At 44.8% G+C, this 18,434-nt stretch overlaps 1 protein-coding gene across 1 annotated transcript in view; it reads right to left on the bottom strand.

The window, feature by feature from the left end:
* rps6ka2 (ribosomal protein S6 kinase, polypeptide 2) overlaps positions 1-18,110 on the bottom strand; it is a 97,992-nt gene extending 79,882 nt beyond the window's left edge. Inside the window, exon 1 of the mRNA XM_034188657.1 lies at positions 17,560-18,110. Coding sequence (XP_034044548.1) covers positions 17,560-17,664 — 105 coding nt within the window. The 5' untranslated portion in view covers positions 17,665-18,110. The remainder of the gene's footprint in view (positions 1-17,559) is intronic.
* Positions 18,111-18,434: the final 324 nt, after the last annotated feature.

Raw genomic sequence — 18,434 nt, 5'->3', positions numbered from 1 at the left:
AATTGGGAGCTGGTTCCACAGGAGAGGAGCCTGAAAGTTGAAGGCTCTGCCTCCCATTCTACTCTTACAAACCCTAGGAACTACAAGTAAGCCTGCAGTCTGAGAGCGAAGCGCTCTATTGGGGTGATATGGTACTACGAGGTCCCTAAGATAAGATGGGACCTGATTATTCAAAACCTTATAAGTAAGAAGAAGAATTTTAAATTCTATTCTAGAATTAACAGGAAGCCAATGAAGAGAGGCCAATATGGGTGAGATATGCTCTCTCCTTCTAGTCCCCGTCAGTACTCTAGCTGCAGCATTTTGAATTAACTGAAGGCTTTTTAGGGAACTTTTAGGACAACCTGATAATAATGAATTACAATAGTCCAGCCTAGAGGAAATAAATGCATGAATTAGTTTTTCAGCATCACTCTGAGACAAGACCTTTCTGATTTTAGAGATATTGCGTAAATGCAAAAAAGCAGTCCTACATATTTGTTTAATATGCGCTTTGAATGACATATCCTGATCAAAAATGACTCCAAGATTTCTCACAGTATTACTAGAGGTCAGGGTAATGCCATCCAGAGTAAGGATCTGGTTAGACACCATGTTTCTAAGATTTGTGGGGCCAAGTACAATAACTTCAGTTTTATCTGAGTTTAAAAGCAGGAAATTAGAGGTCATCCATGTCTTTATGTCTGTAAGACAATCCTGCAGTTTAGCTAATTGGTGTGTGTCCTCTGGCTTCATGGATAGATAAAGCTGGGTATAATCTGCGTAACAATGAAAATTTAAGCAATACCGTCTAATAATACTGCCTAAGGGAAGCATGTATAAAGTGAATAAAATTGGTCCTAGCACAGAACCTTGTGGAACTCCATAATTAACTTTAGTCTGTGAAGAACATTCCCCATTTACATGAACAAATTGTAATCTATTAGACAAATATGATTCAAACCATCGCAGCGCAGTGCCTTTAATACCGATGGCATGCTCTAATCTCTGTAATAAAATTTTATGGTCAACAGTATCAAAAGCAGCACTGAGGTCCAACAGAACAAGCACAGAGACGAGTCCACTGTCTGAGGCCATAAGAAGATCATTTGTAACCTTCACTAATGCTGTTTCTGTACTATGATGAATTCTAAAACCTGACTGAAACTCTTCAAATAGACCATTCCTCTGCAGATGATCAGTTAGCTGTTTTACAACTACCCTTTCAAGAATTTTTGAGAGAAAAGGAAGGTTGGAGATTGGCCTATAATTAGCTAAGATAGCTGGGTCAAGTGATGGCTTTTTAAGTAATGGTTTAATTACTGCCACTTTAAAAGCCTGTGGTACATAGCCAACTAATAAAGATAGATTGATCATATTTAAGATCGAAGCATTAAATAATGGTAGGGCTTCCTTGAGCAGCCTGGTAGGAATGGGGTCTAATAAACATGTTGATGGTTTGGATGAAGTAACTAATGAAAATAACTCAGACAGAACAATCGGAGAGAAAGAGTCTAACCAAATACCGGCATCACTGAAAGCAGCCAAAGATAACGATACGTCTTTGGGATGGTTATGAGTAATTTTTCTCTAATAGTTAAAATTTTGTTAGCAAAGAAAGTCATGAAGTCATTACTAGTTAAAGTTAATGGAATACTCAGCTCAATAGAGCTCTGACTCTTTGTCAGCCTGGCTACAGTGCTGAAAAGAAACCTGGGGTTGTTCTTATTTTCTTCAATTAGTGATGAGTAGAAAGATGTCCTAGCTTTACGGAGGGCTTTTTTATAGAGCAACAGACTCTTTTTCCAGGCTAAGTGAAGATCTTCTAAATTAGTGAGACGCCATTTCCTCTCCAACTTACGGGTTATCTGCTTTAAGCTGCGAGTTTGTGAGTTATACCACGGAGTCAGGCACTTCTGATTTAAAGCTCTCTTTTTCAGAGGAGCTACAGCATCCAAAGTTGTCTTCAATGAGGATGTAAAACTATTGACGAGATGCTCTATCTCCCTTACAGAGTTTAGGTAGCTACTCTGCACTGTGTTGGTATATGGCATTAGAGAACATAAAGAAGGAATCATATCCTTAAACCTAGTTACAGCGCTTTCTGAAAGACTTCTAGTGTAATGAAACTTATTCCCCACTGCTGGGTAGTCCATCAGAGTAAATGTAAATGTTATTAAGAAATGATCAGACAGAAGGGAGTTTTCAGGGAATACTGTTAAGTCTTCTATTTCCATACCATAAGTCAGAACAAGATCTAAGATATGATTAAAGTGGTGGGTGGACTCATTTACTTTTTGAGCAAAGCCAATAGAGTCTAATAATAGATTAAATGCAGTGTTGAGGCTGTCATTCTCAGCATCTGTGTGGATGTTAAAATCGCCCACTATAATTATCTTATCTGAGCTAAGCACTAAGTCAGACAAAAGGTCTGAAAATTCACAGAGAAACTCACAGTAACGACCAGGTGGACGATAGATAATAACAAATAAAACTGGTTTTTGGGACTTCCAATTTGGATGGACAAGACTAAGAGACAAGCTTTCAAATGAATTAAAGCTCTGTCTGGGTTTTTGATTAATTAATAAGCTGGAATGGAAGATTGCTGCTAATCCTCCTCCTCGGCCCGTGCTACGAGCATTCTGACAGTTAGTGTGACTCGGGGGTGTTGACTCATTTAAACTAACATATTCATCCTGCTGTAACCAGGTTTCTGTTAGGCAGAATAAATCAATATGTTGATCAATTATTATATCATTTACCAACAGGGACTTAGAAGAGAGAGACCTAATGTTTAATAGACCACATTTAACTGTTTTAGTCTGTGGTGCAGTTGAAGGTGCTATATTATTTTTTCTTTTTGAATTTTTATGCTTAAGTAGATTTTTGCTGGTTGTTGGTGGTCTGGGAGCAGGCACCGTCTCTACGGGGATGGGGTAATGAGGGGATGGCAGGGGGAGAGAAGCTGCAGAGAGGTGTGTAAGACTACAACTCTGCTTCCTGGTCCCAACCCTGGATAGTCACGGTTTGGAGGATTTAAGAAAATTGGCCAGATTTCTAGAAATGAGAGCTGCTCCATCCAAAGTGGGATGGATGCCGTCTCTCCTAACAAGACCAGGTTTTCCCCAGAAGCTTTGCCAATTATCTATGAAGCCCACCTCATTTTTTGGACACCACTCAGACAGCCAGCAATTCAAGGAGAACAGGCGGCTAAACATGTCACTCCCGGTCCGATTGGGGAGGGGCCCAGAGAAAACTACAGAGTCCGACATTGTTTTTGCAAAGTTACACACCGATTTAATGTTAATTTTAGTGACCTCCGATTGGCGTAACCGGGTGTCATTACTGCCGACGTGAATTACAATCTTACCAAATTTACGCTTAGCCTTAGCCAGCAGTTTCAAATTTCCTTCAATGTCGCCTGCTCTGGCCCCCGGAAGACAATTGACTATGGTTGCTGGTGTCGCTAACTTCACATTTCTCAAAATAGAGTCGCCAATAACCAGAGTTTGATCCTCGGCGGGTGTGTCGTCGAGTGGGGAAAAACGGTTAGAAATGTGAACGGGTTGGCGGTGTACACGGGGCTTCTGTTTAGAACTACGCTTCCTCCTCACAGTCACCCAGTCGGCCTGCTTGGGATCTGCCAGGGGGAACTAACGGCGGCTAAGCTACCTTGGTCCGCACCGACTACAGGGGCCTGGCTAGCTGTAGAATTGTCCACGGTGCGGAGCCGAGTCTCCAATTCGCCCAGCCTGGCCTCCAAAGCTACGAATAAGCTACACTTATTACAAGTACCATTACTGCTAAAGGAGGCCGAGGAATAACTAAACATTTCACACCCAGAGCAGAAAAGTGTGGGAGAGACAGGAGAAGCCGCCATGCTAAATCGGCTAAGAGCTAGTAGCTACGCTAACCTAGCGGATTCCTAAAAACACGCAAAGTGAATAATTTAGAGGTGATTCAGCAGAAGGAGTGCTTTAGTTAAGGCACGTAAAGATTACACTGGGAAACAAATCGTAATCTAGATAACTAGATCAATCTAACTGCGCAGATTAAACAGCTAACAGATACAGAAAAACACCGCTGTGCTCCGGAACAGGAAGTGATACAATACTAAAATAATAATAATACTCCCAGAACATTACTTGACTGACGGAGACATCGAAACCCAGGGAATCAGGACACATTTTTGGCTGGAAAGGACCTATTTTGACAGTGTAGGAGCAGAACATTGGCAGGACGAACAAGAGATCAATCAGAAATTATGGCAGATTACTAAGGTAATCAATCTGAAGCAAAAGAAAGAACAATTCCCTCTAATTAATTGGGAGCTGCTGATAAGACGTCTGTGGCATCAGGGTTTAACCCCGTGGCTGGAGCTGCTTTGTGCTGATCCTAATAAAGAAATTAGCATACCATTAAATCATTTAATAACACTGCCAACTGATCCAGGTGAAGAACTGTTTCCTAGGTTGACTCTGACTGTGGTCCCAAGGAAGGTTCGGTGGGAAACAGGTAAATTTTCATATTTAGTTAAAGAAAAAGAAGACGGGCATAACAGTTGGAAATTTAATCCTTTTAAGGGTTTAAAATACAAAACAGGTGTTACAGCCGGCAAGTTATTGGTCTGGATCAGGACAGCCCCTGAGGGACTACCAGAGCACCATAGAAACATCTCACATAGCGTTTGTCAGGGTTACATGGGTAACTCTCAAGGTCGGGAAAGTACCCCGCTAGACTTAGTACTAAGAAAATATCCAGGAAAACGCACTAAGGCCAACCAATGTATGAGAAAGTGGCACAAAAGGTCACATGGGGGCAGGCAATGGCCTTTGGAGGGATCATTTGATCCGGTGATGTGTGAAGCAGTTGCGGTAGAAATACAGAAAAAAGAAATTAAAGATCAGCAGAAGAACATGAATAACAACAAAAAACGCACTGAAGAAAAGGAAGTTTTGGCCTTGATCAAGCAGGAAGCACAGAGGCTACAGCAGAAAAGAGAAAAAATGACAGAGGAAAGATCCAAAGAGACTAAAGCCAGTGCACCGAGCTGGGAAGCAGAGCCACCCCCATATAAACGTCATGATATGGGAAAGACAGCTGGACAATTTGTATTAGGAACTCGTGAAGAGGACCAAGGCATGGATGTGGAGGGCAAATTCACACTGACAGTAAAAGCTCGAGAGCCACAAGGAGACAGGTCCTCGATCTGTCAAATGGATCATACAAGGTCTCCAAGTCCGAAAGTAAGTGGTCGCTCACCACGACCAGCAGGGGGGGCCACAAATAACAGTGACACTGAGGCAGACGAGGATAAAGAGAGAGACCTGAAGGCTCCGCCTGCACCCCGAGGTCCACTGAAAACCGTCCCCTCCCACCATAAGTCAGCCGACTGGACCTTCTCAGGCTATAGAGGCTCCAAAGAGTGGCACAAGAGCTTCTGTGACACACTGGATCTAGCCAGAAAAGGTAATGAAGAACTAGCTGAGCAACTTCGGCTAGCGGAGGAAAGAATACAAAGACATAGGGACGCCGAGGAAAGAAGAATATTACAACAATCGATGCCCAATCGAGGGAATCACATTATAGAGCCACCCACCCGGAAGATTTCTGGTGAGGTCGTCATTGAGAGTGCAAGAGAAGCCCGACTCAGGCAAAGACAACAATGTGTAGCCAAAAATATAACGGCTTTAGAACAGGATATAACCAACTGGATGGACCGCCTGGAACCAGTCAGTCGCACTCGGTCTGGAAGACAGTATGGAGCCCCCACAGAAGAAGAGGAGGACGAAGACCTCATATGCTCATTGGTGGTCAGAAATGGTCATCATGTGTATACCCCATGGAGCTGGACAGACATGGTGGGGCTGGCCAACAGGCTGCCAGACATCACCCAAGGAGCTGGGAGATGGATAACTGCCTTAGAAGAAGGCACTGCAGGGGTAACCTTGTCTTTAGGTGACATAAAAGCCTTGCTAATGCATGTAATGGGAAAACATGACACTGAAGAATTAGCAGGAAAGGTTGGACTAACACAGATGATGGGCACTAATCAACATGATGAAGTCCCCTTTAATCGCTATAGAAACTCCATGTGGGAAGGACTGAGAAGAAAGTACCCTGAGGTCTTGGATCCCTCTAAATTGGATGATGAGGAGTGGACACCTGAAGAGTGCCCAAAGAAGTTCCTGCACCGATTCCAGAAGAGATGGGCGGAGGAAACAGGAAATGCATGGAACCATTCTCCAGCAACTGAAATCCTGTTTAAAATAACTGTAAAAAGGCTCTACCAGATGAGGTTCAGAAAGCCCTAGATGGAGTCGTGGGACTATCGAAAATGAATTGGGCTTTATACTCTGAGCATATTTGTCACCATCTTGAAATCTACAAGAAAGAAAAACAAAAAGAAGAAGATGCAGCAAAATCCCTGACGAAAAAATTGGTGCAGATGCAGTTGGGAGAACTAACCAAAGGCAAGAAAGAAAAAACAAAGACCCAGGCACCAATGATGACCCCTGTTCCTTCTGAGCCGGCAAGCACGGGCCTTACGGCAAACACTGCTGCCACCATACAGGCACCTGTGGTAACAGCCACACAGAGCCCCCAAGGAGCAGCAGGAAGCACTCCTACAGGAGAAGTCTCAGCACCAGTGGAGCATCACTATCACTACCATAGCACTGGCACACCCGGAAATGGACCCACCTACAGTCATGGGTGGAGAGGAGAGTCACGGAACTTTCAAGGTCAAAGAGGAGGGTGGCGAAGAGGATCTCGCCAACCTTCATTTGGAAGCAGATTCCAGAACTCAGCTCCCAGGAACAGTCAAGCGGGACCGCCTATGGGACCAACACCCCCAATAGGGGATCAACCCTCTAATGAGTGTTGGAGCTGTGGACAACCTGGACATCGAATGAGAAATTGTCCAGCCCGACCTTGGGTTGGACCCTCTGCCTATTGGCAACAGGGGGGCCTAGAGAAGACAGAGGGGGAAACGGTGGCATTGGCTATTTCTATGATACCTAAGGAAGAGCCAACTGTCACCGTTAATATACAAAACAGAGATTTCCCTTTTATGGTGGATACAGGGGCAACATACTCTTGCATAGGGAAAATGGGCGCTCATCTCCCCCTCTCTGGGTCTGTAATTAAGACCATCGGCTTCTCTGGGAAAACTCAAATAATACCTTTTACACGCCCACTTCCTGTAACGATTGCAGGAAAAACAATTGAAGCACCCCTGTTATACTCACAAAATACACCTGTGAATTTGCTGGGAAGAGACATTTTATGTAAGCTACAAACCCAGATAGTGTGTACCCATCAAGGACGGCAAATACACTTTCCTGACGAAGCACTCACCAACATTATGGTGCTTATGGACATGGAAAACAAGGTCCGACCTGTGCAACCCATGGTATACTGGCTGAAGTTACAACCAGAAAATTCAAATCTCCAACTGGAATGGGAAAAATGGAAGCCCTGAGCAGAACAACACTATGCAGCAGTATATACACCTAGTTTACCTTTACATGTCACCCTGATGTTCGATGCCAAACAAGAACAGACTGACTATGCATGCTGCTGGGATGCATTGATGAATCAACGGCTGGTTCACATAACCACCACAGAAATTTATTTAGGCCCCCAAGGGGCCGCAGCTTCTGTCAAGCTAACTTCAGCTGAACAACAATGGTATCAAGTGCCGAATGCCACGCCTCATGTGACCCTTTTAGTCTCAGAAAAGTATGAATCCCATGACCTAGGTCCAATGGTAAAGACAGCCTCAGAAGTTGAAGAATGGCAAAACATGGAAAGTCCACAAGTACATCTGTCAAAAGACCAGCAGTTTATACGAATTAACTTAAAAGTAAATGATGAGGCTATAGCTCAAAAAGTGGAGCTCAATCCTAGACCAGAGGGACAGATGGTGTTATCGGCCCAACAAGAGAAATTGTTAGAGCAAATACCACCAGTGGTGTGGTCCAAAAGCAAAACAGATGTAGGACTAGTAAAACAGCCTTACCAGTAAAAATAAAAGTAAAACCGGGAGCAAAACTGCCTCACCAAAGGCAGTATCCATTAAAACCTCAGGCTATTGAAGGCATAAAACCAGTAATTAAGGGACTAATGGCAGCTGGAGTTTTAATAAAAACTGCTAGCCCATGCAATACTCCTATCTACCCTATCCCTAAAAACAATACCAAAGAGTATCGGCTGGTACATGATCTGCGTCCTATCAATGCAATAATAGAAATGGATGCACCTATAGTACCTGATCCGCATACTATACTATCAAGCATCCCTGCTGGAGCAAAATGGTACACAGTAATCGATCTGTGTTCAGCCTATTTCAGTGTGCCTGTGCACCCAGACTCACAACATTTGTTTGCATTCACATTTCTGGGACAACAGCTAACGTATACACGGCTACCTCAGGGACTGAACCTGTCCCCAGCCATCTTTAACAAAGTCCTGGCTGAAGATTACAACACCTTGACATACCCAGTACATTGGTGCAATATATGGATGATCTCCTTATTGCATCAGAGACTCAAGAACAGTGTGAAAAAGATTCATTAATTGTATTGCATGCATTGGCAGATGGAGGTCATAAAGTAAGTAAGGACAAATTGCAGTTCTGCAAACAGCAAGTAGAATACTTGGGAAGACAGTTGTGTGGGACCACGCGATGTATAGCCCCAAGCCAAGTGGAGGCTATAATCAAGGCTCCCAAACCCCAAACAGTGGGACAGATGCTTTCATTCCTTGGGATGGCAGGGTACAGTCGGCCGTGGATTTGTGATTATGCTATAAAAACTGCACCTTTGCGTGCCATGATTAGAGCAGTGGGGCAAACAAGCAATGCAGCTCTCCTCGTCTGGACAGATGAGGCAACGGGAGCTTTTGAGGCCCTAAAAACAGACATGCAATCTGCTCCCGCGTTAGGTAACCCAGATTATGGGAAACCTTTCCATTTGTATGTTACTGAAAAAGATGGTTATGCTTGTGCTGTACTAATGCAGGAAACAAATGAAGGAAAACAACCATTGGCCTATTATAGTACAAAGCTTGACAACATTGAAACAGGATTGCCACCATGCTATCAGGGTCTAGCAGCAGCTGCCTTTGCATTTCAAAAGGCATCATCCATAATCATGGGACATGCAGTAACATTGTACACGTCGCATCAGTTACATGCCCTGCCAACCAGTCAACGTTTTGTCTTAACACAAGCTAGACGCACTGGATATGAAGTCGTGTTGTCCGCTCCAGAAATAACAATACAACGTTGTCACACGGTGAATCCCGCCACCAAATTGACCACACCGTTAGATGGTACTCCACATAACTGTGTGGCAGAGACAGAGACATTTTTGAGAGCCAGAGAACATTTGTATAATCACGCCATAGATGCAGATCTAACCCTGTTCGTGGACGGCTCATGCTTTCGGGATGCCGCGGGATTGCATGCGGGTATGGGGATTGTTAAACTAAACACGGATGGCGAGACCTTGAATTACTGGAGTCCCAAGGAATTGATCAGCCTTGTTCAGCCCAACTGGCAGAAATCAAAGCCTTAACTATGGCTTGCCAGATAGCTAAAGATCAACGTGTTAATATCTACACAGACTCAGCCTACGCTTATGGCGTATGTCATGTACATGCAACATTTGGAAACAAAGGGGATTCCTGAGAGCAGATGGCACCCCTGTCACTCATGGAGAAGCGATTTCCCAACTGTTACAAGCTCTCCAATTACCGTCTGAGGTAGCCATCATTAAATGTGCAGGTCATCAAAAGAATAATAACATCATAGCTCAAGGTAACAACCTAGCAGATGACGCAGCTCGCAAGGAGCACAAGGGGAAATATGTTTCCCCTGCTAACCATCCAAGATTGTGCCCCACTGGTTTCACTTGACGCACTAATAGTGGCTCAAAGTAGGGCCAGTGGAGAAGAAAAACGAATGTGGGTTAAACGAGGCGCTATTGAGACACGCAGTCAGGGGCCAGCGGACAAGCTGTGGCGCAGTAGTCATGGACATTTTGTGTTACCCACCAATTTATTACGACATGCAATCATTTGGGCCCACGGACCCGATCATTGTTCGCGAGTCCAAATTATGAACAAACTAAAAGCTGTCTGGTGGTCACCATATATGGCAGCAACAGTGGACCGTTTGTTGAATGAGTGTGAGGTATGTGCACAGTACAATGTCCGGAAATCATTCACAGCCCCTTTAGCCCACATTCCGGTCCCTGATGGGCCATTCAGACATCTCATGATGGATTTCATAGACATGGGAGCTGAAAACCGAGTTAAACGAATGAGATATGTTTTGGTAGTGATATGCAGATTCAGCCGATGGATTGAGGCAGTAGCCTCTGCAAATCAAGACCATAAAACGGTAGCCAAATTCCTGTGCCGAGACGTCTTTCCAAGATTTGGCATTCCAGATACTATCTCATCTGACAACGGTAGGGCTTTTGTAGCCAAGGTTACACAAGAAACATTCAAACAATTGGGTATCAAACAGAAATTTGGGTGTGTTCATCACCCCCAATCAAATGGGGCGGTGGAACGAGCTAATGGCATTTTAAAGAACAAACTAGAAAAAATCATAGCAGACAGCAATGGCAAACTAACCTGGCTGGATGCGTTGCCGCTTGCTTTATTGTCAATGCGCTCACAAACTAACCGACTAACCCATTTGACACCATTTGAAGCTCTTACAGGTCGGCCGATGCCTATTCCATACCTGAGAGGACCCTACAAAGGACCATCGCTGGAGCAGCTACAAGACGAATGGCATAATTATCTGAGACAGTTAACCCAAATACACAAAACTATCTTTCTGCAGGTCAAAGGTGCTACAGAAGACAGAGAAGCAGAGATTCCACTTGAAAATCAGACCATCCAGCCTGGTGATCTGGTTTACGTCAAAGTGTTCAAAAAGAAGTGGGACAGGCCCCACCGAGAAGGTCCTTTTAAAGTTATTCTTGCCTCACGTACAGCAGTCAAAGTAGACGGTAAGGACACTTGGTTTCATTTAAACCACTGCTGTAGGGTTGGTGGCCCAGCGCCCCTGCGGCCTCGGCAAGCTCGTCTTGGCAGAGCCGCCGGGCCAAGGGGGGAAGCAAGAGAAGCCAGGGAACCTACAGCAGCACCGAGGGACGGCCACGCCTCCCTGCAGCCAGAAGCAGCACCGAGGGAAGGTCACGCCTCCCTGCAGCCAGGCGAACACCGGCCAAGGCGCTCACAGAGACTGATTGAACAAAGACGACGCACAGCTTCAGAGAGTAGTGGATCCCTGCCAGATAGAGCAGCGACAGACTCAGAGGCAGACTCAGAAACAACTGGAGACGCAGGCCGACAGACAGACAGAGATACAGACCGACAGATAGACAGGCCACAGGAGACATCAGACTTGGACAGCAACTCAGTAGATTTACCGACAGAAGAACCGCAGGAAGTACAACCCAGACAAGGACAGATACACCACACATCTCTAGTGACAGCTCATCTAGCGACGGCTCACTCAGTAGCACATCTAGTAGCACATCTCAACAGTCACCAGAACAATGATTAAGGAATTATCAAGGGATTGACAATACTACTGGTGGTTAGTATGGGAGAAAATAGACGTCCAAAACATACAACGGACTGTGCAGTGGCCATGGCCGCAATAGCAACTAAACAAGGCATTCTAACACAGGAAAAACATATAATTTGGTATACATTAAATCAAAAGCCTACAAGAACATAGGAATACAGGGAAAGCTGGGGGATTACATATTAGGCGAAGCCATTAGCATCAAATGTGAAGAGGAGGGAACACTCAACCATAGAGGTAATTTGTGATAAAAGAGGATGCAGGGAAACCAAGCAAGACATAAACTGTTACAGTACATGAAGCCACAAAATGGGTAAAATCAAACCAAGGAAAAAGAGGACATTAGAAGCCTAGAAACAAGCAGTCACTTAGGGAGATGGGATCCAGTACAGACCTAGCCCCGCACACAAGGGTTGAAGACCAATTTATTTTACCAATGGTTGAAATTTTCGGCTAGGCAGATCAGTGAAAAGCCTTGCATAGCCTGTCACCGGAAGGGTGTGATACCTCAGTCTAAACCCCTACCTGATATCAACAACTGTTATAGGAGCCCCCAACATAACTCAGACCAAGCAGAATGCTATACACAATGTGTTTATGAAAAATGGCAGTAGGTGATGAAAAATATGCTGCCGACAGTAAACTTTGTCCAGTGCCTCTAAGTACAGAATGAACCGTTCCACCTATGATTAAAATAGAGAAAGGGATGATACACCCATTCTGTATAGCTAAAGGCTTAGTAGCACAATACATAAGCGATTGGCAGGTAGGGACGACCCAGTCAAAACACCACATACAGTGTATGCAAAAGCAGCAGAATACAAACCGGCCAAAACAGCATGGAACATTACCGTCTGTCACACCCTGCCAGCAGCAGGCATACAGTGTGAACAAATAGTACCGGCCACAGGGGGGTCTGTAATTGGACTGAATCTCACCCATGCTTCATGGGTATCCACTCCAAATTTAGCTAAGGGAACGGTACCCTTGGCTGACATCTTTTGGATATGCGGACAAAAAAGGAAACTCCTGTCATCGCTGTCCCCTAATTGGAAAGGGCTTTGTGCTCCCGTGATGCTCACAGGAGCAATAACAGTAATTGAAATGCCAAATTCAATACAACCCATGCCACAGAAACTTCGTAAGAAAAGAGGAATAATGACATTTAAAACAGACTACAACATCACAGTAAGAAACGGGATACCAGACGGGATACCCCGACAACTAGAAGCCATAGACAGTAGCAGAGTCAAAGCAGATGAAGACGGGGATAAATGGGGATGGGCACTGGCTCTGTTCGGGGTTACTCCAAAAGTCCATTCTAGGTTCCAGGAGGTGCAGTGGATTAATTACTTGTGGTATAATCAACAAAGATATTTGAATTGGACATTGGCAGCTGTAGGAGCCTTAACCGAACAACTGCACGCCACCTCGCTAATGACAATGCAAAATAGATTAGCTATCGAGATGATGATGGCTGATGAACAAGGAGTTTGTATTATGATCACAGCCACCGAATGTTGCACAGCTATTCCCATGCGTACAGGGGAAGACGGAAATTTGACAGAGCTCTTAATCACACTTGAAGAGATGCAACAGGAACTATTAAGTAACTCCATAGGAGGGAGAAATGAAACTGACGATTCTGGATACATCGTAGGGAATGGAGTGAATATTGGCCACTATTTACACTATTTTGGGGCTCTAAGGAGAGGGTGGATATCATGGAAAGACTGGTTATATCAGATAGGTGTAGTCTTGGCACTAATAGGGGTGGCAGTCTTGCTGGTAATATGTTGTGGTATTCCCTTGATAAAATTTCTGGTCAATAAATTGATTTCATCCACAGTAGGACAGCTCCCACTGTTAGCCGTCCGAGCCCTAGAAGAAAGCACAAACGAAATAGACAGAGAACCAGAATATATGGAAATGGATGAAATACCAATTATCCTCCCCGACAGCCCCCAGCTACCTAATATTGTGGCGTATACCCCAGATAGGGAGGACTGGGATGGACCATGCTTGGTGATATTGTAGACGAGGAAGAAGACATGCACGCACATTTACATTCACACACATGCACCCACAACAATGAGGGATAGGATAGACAGTATCTGAAAGAAAGACATGGAGCTGTAATAATGAACGTATATGTATATTAATAGGACACAGGAGTATGGCTGAGAGACCAGACTCCCCTGATCAGGGACATATGCCTGATCTGCCTCTATCAAGTCTGATTGGACTCTCAGAACTGTTTGGAGAAGAGGATATACAGGAGGGACGGTCGAGCCATGATTGGTCGCCACAGCCACCATCCATCCAGCAGCTAAACCAGTTGGCAACAGAAGGATCTTCATCGTTCCAGCACCTGGCGATGACGGCTTCACAGAATCTGCCTGCAGCAAGAGTCGGCCCGAGGACTCCACCATCACCTGAAGGACCCTTTGGACTCAGGAACACACCCCTTCCGCAGATGCCATGGAGACAGTCACATGTGCCAGTGGCAACGATACCCTCCAGGGGAGGCAGCCAAGGTTGGCCATATGCAGCAACTGCCCGAGTGCATCCTAGACCCAATTCACTGCTAGGACCTGTCCCCAGCTTTTCACCCCCAAGGCAGGAGAGATATTCCGATCAGCCCAGTGCCTCTGGAGGAGGATCAGCAGGGGTGGACCTTAGCCGAACTCACCTACCAGGACAGAGGGGAGCTTTGTACAGGCTGCTAAATGCCCAGAGTGTCCCAACCACTTGCCCGTGCGACATCAACAATACTCCCCCCACACACGAAATGCCTTCCCCCTTGTACTTCCTGTCCCCTGGACTGCACAACCTTAATCTGGTCATGGTCACCCCACTGGACATGGCAATCTTGGCTAGAGAGCTTCGTCTTCCACAAGAGTCTGCTCCAAAAACCTTGGAGCAGCTCCTGCCCCTCACAAATCACATTCCCATGGACTATTTGAGGAAATCATGCCACAACAGACAGCTGCATACCTGTTAAGGATACACCGTAACAATGCCAACATCTCTTGTGCTCAGGAGGGCCTCCATACTCAACTGTGTGGTCTTCAGTCTAGTATGGACATGCTAGCCAGCATGATGGAGCATATAGAGAGGGAACATCTAGGGCTGGCCACCACCACCCTGAATGTGGGCAAGAATTCTCTGGGGGCCCTGTACAACCTGGCCAACCAGCACAAGGAGCTGGAAAGATCCATCAGAGAACTGCGCGACTGTCTGAAAGCCAGGATTCCTGATCCTTCCCCCACTACCCCTGAAAGGCCAACCTCCCCATATTCCCCAACTTCTCCCAAAACTTCAGACGCTGAGTAAATGCTGAGGAGCGCGGACTGACGTAATGGCACTGAAAACGGACGATGATCTTGATTCTTGAGTTTGAATTGTGGACTGGTTTCAGAAATCTGAGTGTAAATAAAAAAACAAAGAAGGATATATGTTAGTAACGAAGGTTGGGTAAATGTCTGTCCTTACCATCATCTGCGTAACACAGATAAAGCTAAATGCATACACATAAATATCACATTGCAAAGTTATAAAAAGGGGACCCTTACACGGCGTGTTTGGAGATTTAGTAGTAAAGATGCACCATAGGGACCCCTTTTTCTTAAATTATAGCATGCATCAAGAGACATGCATTGCCTAAATTTGGTGTCTGGCCAAAAAGGGCATTAGAAAACAAGCTGAAAAAGAAGAAAAACAAAGTGGAAAATGTTGAGAAATGGCCTATAATGAAAACCATTATATGATTGACTAAGGCAAATGACTTAAGGACGGACATGAAGGGAAACCATTTATTGTGTTTATCATTTAACTAGATATAGCTGCGCTAACGTTAGAATAGTTTCTTGATTGGTTGACTAAATAGTGGTAACATAGGGGTTATTTGATGCATTTAAGTAATAAATGTGTGACGCTTTAACAAAATAATATGTAGAACCAAGTATAATGGGTTGGAGCCTCTGTTGAGTGAGACAATAGATGCCAGAAGATGATTGGTTGCACTGATGTCAATGTAATGCCTTTACTTTGCCATGATTAAGAGGTTGCTGTAACTTGTTTTATGTGGCCATTTAAGTGCCTTGAATTACACCAAACTCAATGTTTGAATGTCACCTTTGCGTTGATATAATCCAGCTAATTGATCACCTTGTGCCTTAGTATGTAGGCTCACCTGCACTTAAACTTAAATATATTTACCGTGTGAAGTATCACTTATATCATATCCGCACCAGAGTTATCAGTAAGTCGAGTGATGTGTTTTTCTTTTTTTTATTATTGCAATGCACAAATGAGGATGTCTTGTCAGTAAACAACCCAAGAGTATAGTTGATGTAATGGGACTCTTTCGAGTCCCAGAGGAGGGACTGTAGAAGAATTTTAGGTCCTTATTTGAACTATGATGAACTATCAAGTGTCCTGATCTGAACTGTATGTCCTCTGGCTGAACTAGCAGGTGTTCAACCCAAAAAAAGGGCTCTATTAGTCATTCGGTCTGTCAGGGGCTTTCCAAGGCCTCTTAGGTGCTTTCCCGCAGGCAAGGTGCAGGGGGGCCTCAGGCCAGCTGCACCTGTGGCCGAAGGTCTTTTAAAAAAATCAGTTGTAAATCCTTCAAGTTTTAATGGGAGCGTTTGTCACATTGAAATAATGGCCTAACACCTGCTTAGGGTTCACTACAGGACGCTTCCAATAGAAACCATGTCTTGGGAATAAAATAAATAAAAAAGTCGAAGGAGGAGCGATGCCCGCGGGTCTCCAATAAATAGATGAGCGCGGTCGTCACATATTCAGTCTCTCTAGAGGACTCAGTTTGTATAAGCTCTGTGTCGAAGGCTTAAATAAACTTAAAAAACTCTGTGCATTTTATTCTTGCTTAAGGCTGAATTATTCCAAAGTGTTGTGTCCTTTTCTAGCTAATCACTTGCAATTAGTTTGTGTTATCTAAAAGAAGGACATCCTGAGATGACCAAAAGAAGGACCAGGGACATTCCTCAGTATTGAGTACCCCAGCAAATGACCCCACATATCAACAGGCTGCAGCAGATAGCGACTTTCAGGAGGAGGGGATCACAGTTCATTGGTCTGCTTGGTTAGTTACCAATCAGAAACCGGGCGTCGTGTTGTGTGGTGAATGTGGCGATGCACAGCACCAAACACATGTACTTGTAAATAAAACGTAAATGTTTGCATACTTCAGAAGATAATCTATAGGGTTTTAATGAAAAGTTTCTTATCAGGGCAGTGACAAGATTATGCAAACTGCAGTTTTCACATAGGAATCAATGTATGTGTGAATACTGTAATATGTCAAAACATCTGGATGTTGCTGTTGTTTTAAGTTTAATCTCACAGTGTGGCATTAATTGATGCAGTGTCCAGTCCATCTGCAAGAAGGAATGGGTTCAAGTCCCAATTGGCAGATTCTCTGAGAGTGAGCTGTGGCTCACCCTGGAGTCTGACCTTTCTGTAGAGGATGACAGCCAGCGAAACAGGCACAGACATTACAAGCCTAAAAAACAAAGTCTGTCTGTCACATCAGCGCTCACAGGGAGGGAGAAAGGAGGAAGCCAGGGAGAGTTTCAACTATTTATATCCTAACACACAGGTAGATGAGCTGTAAACAGGATGCTGTCCCTCTCCGTTTGTCTCTCTCTCATCCACTTCTGTGTGTTCTATAAATAGATGTGCACTGCTGCGGCCTCACACTGAATCAATCTGTATCTATCTGCCAACCTGCCTGCGTGCACTTTCCGTGTACCCTCTCCCTCACTTTGTCAAAACACATTATCCCTCTGCCTGACTGATAGCTAGATTCTCGACAGATGTGCAGAGCAACAGCTGGTAACCATGCAGCAAAGCATCCTCAACATAACAAAGCAAATCACACACACGCAGGCAGCATGCCACGCACATCTATCCTGGGTGTTTCTTGCAGACTTGCGCACCTCAAATTGACAGAAGCCTGTGCTGTTCTTGTTCCTTGCTGCCTTGTTCTTCAAGTAGATGGAAAACCATCTGCGCACAGCGAATTTACGCGTGCTGGTATCCATGGCAACATGTAGTCCTGTGCATCTATCCCATAACAAAGCACATCTCCCTGCAGGAGGGGTCCTCAGGTTGGGATGAAGAAACAGATGTTGTCAGTTGTCTACTTGTCCTGCAGCTTGTCCATTGACATCCTCAGCGCAGGTGTCGCTTTTTCGATTCTGATCATTCACATTCACTGTTTGCTCCTCCATTGGGGTGGTTTCTTTCTGCAGTGGCCACTACTCAGTGCTCCGGTCAGAGGGACAGCAGGATCTGTGCAGGCAGCCCGTCGGTCAGTCAGGTGGTGCTGGTTTGGGCTTGTTTGGTTTGCGGCAGGCTTGCTGTGTGAGGCTTGCAGGGAGAGGTGATGAATAAATCTGTTCCGCTGAATCAGGAGCGATAGAGGTGTGTCTTCAGTCCTGTCACCGTGCATGTGCACTCATCCCCCCCACGCCCTCCCTCATCTCTCTCTCTGCAGAACAAGGGACTGTCTCACCAGTCACAAGTGTGCCAGTGACCCCTCCCCTTTATTCTACTGCCCCCCCTCCCATTTCTCCCATCAGCATACTAGCAACAGCTGGTGAGGTCACGTGTTGTTACACAGCTACCTCTATCCATTCCCATCTGTTCAGCTCTGACCATGACAACCATAGAGTTGTTAACAACAGTATGACGAAGCAGGACATCAGCGGCAGCCGTGGGAGAATACTCTGGATCAGATTCAGTGACTGCATGTTTAATCTAATTAGATACCGAGGAACAGCACAGCGATCAATGCTGAAATCAATAATGA

Source organism: Thalassophryne amazonica, chromosome 2 (genome assembly GCF_902500255.1).
Source record: "Thalassophryne amazonica chromosome 2, fThaAma1.1, whole genome shotgun sequence".
Taxonomy (NCBI): Eukaryota; Metazoa; Chordata; class Actinopteri; order Batrachoidiformes; family Batrachoididae; genus Thalassophryne; species Thalassophryne amazonica.
Note: the sequence above shows the minus strand (reverse complement) of the source record. Positions and strands in the feature narration are given on the sequence as shown.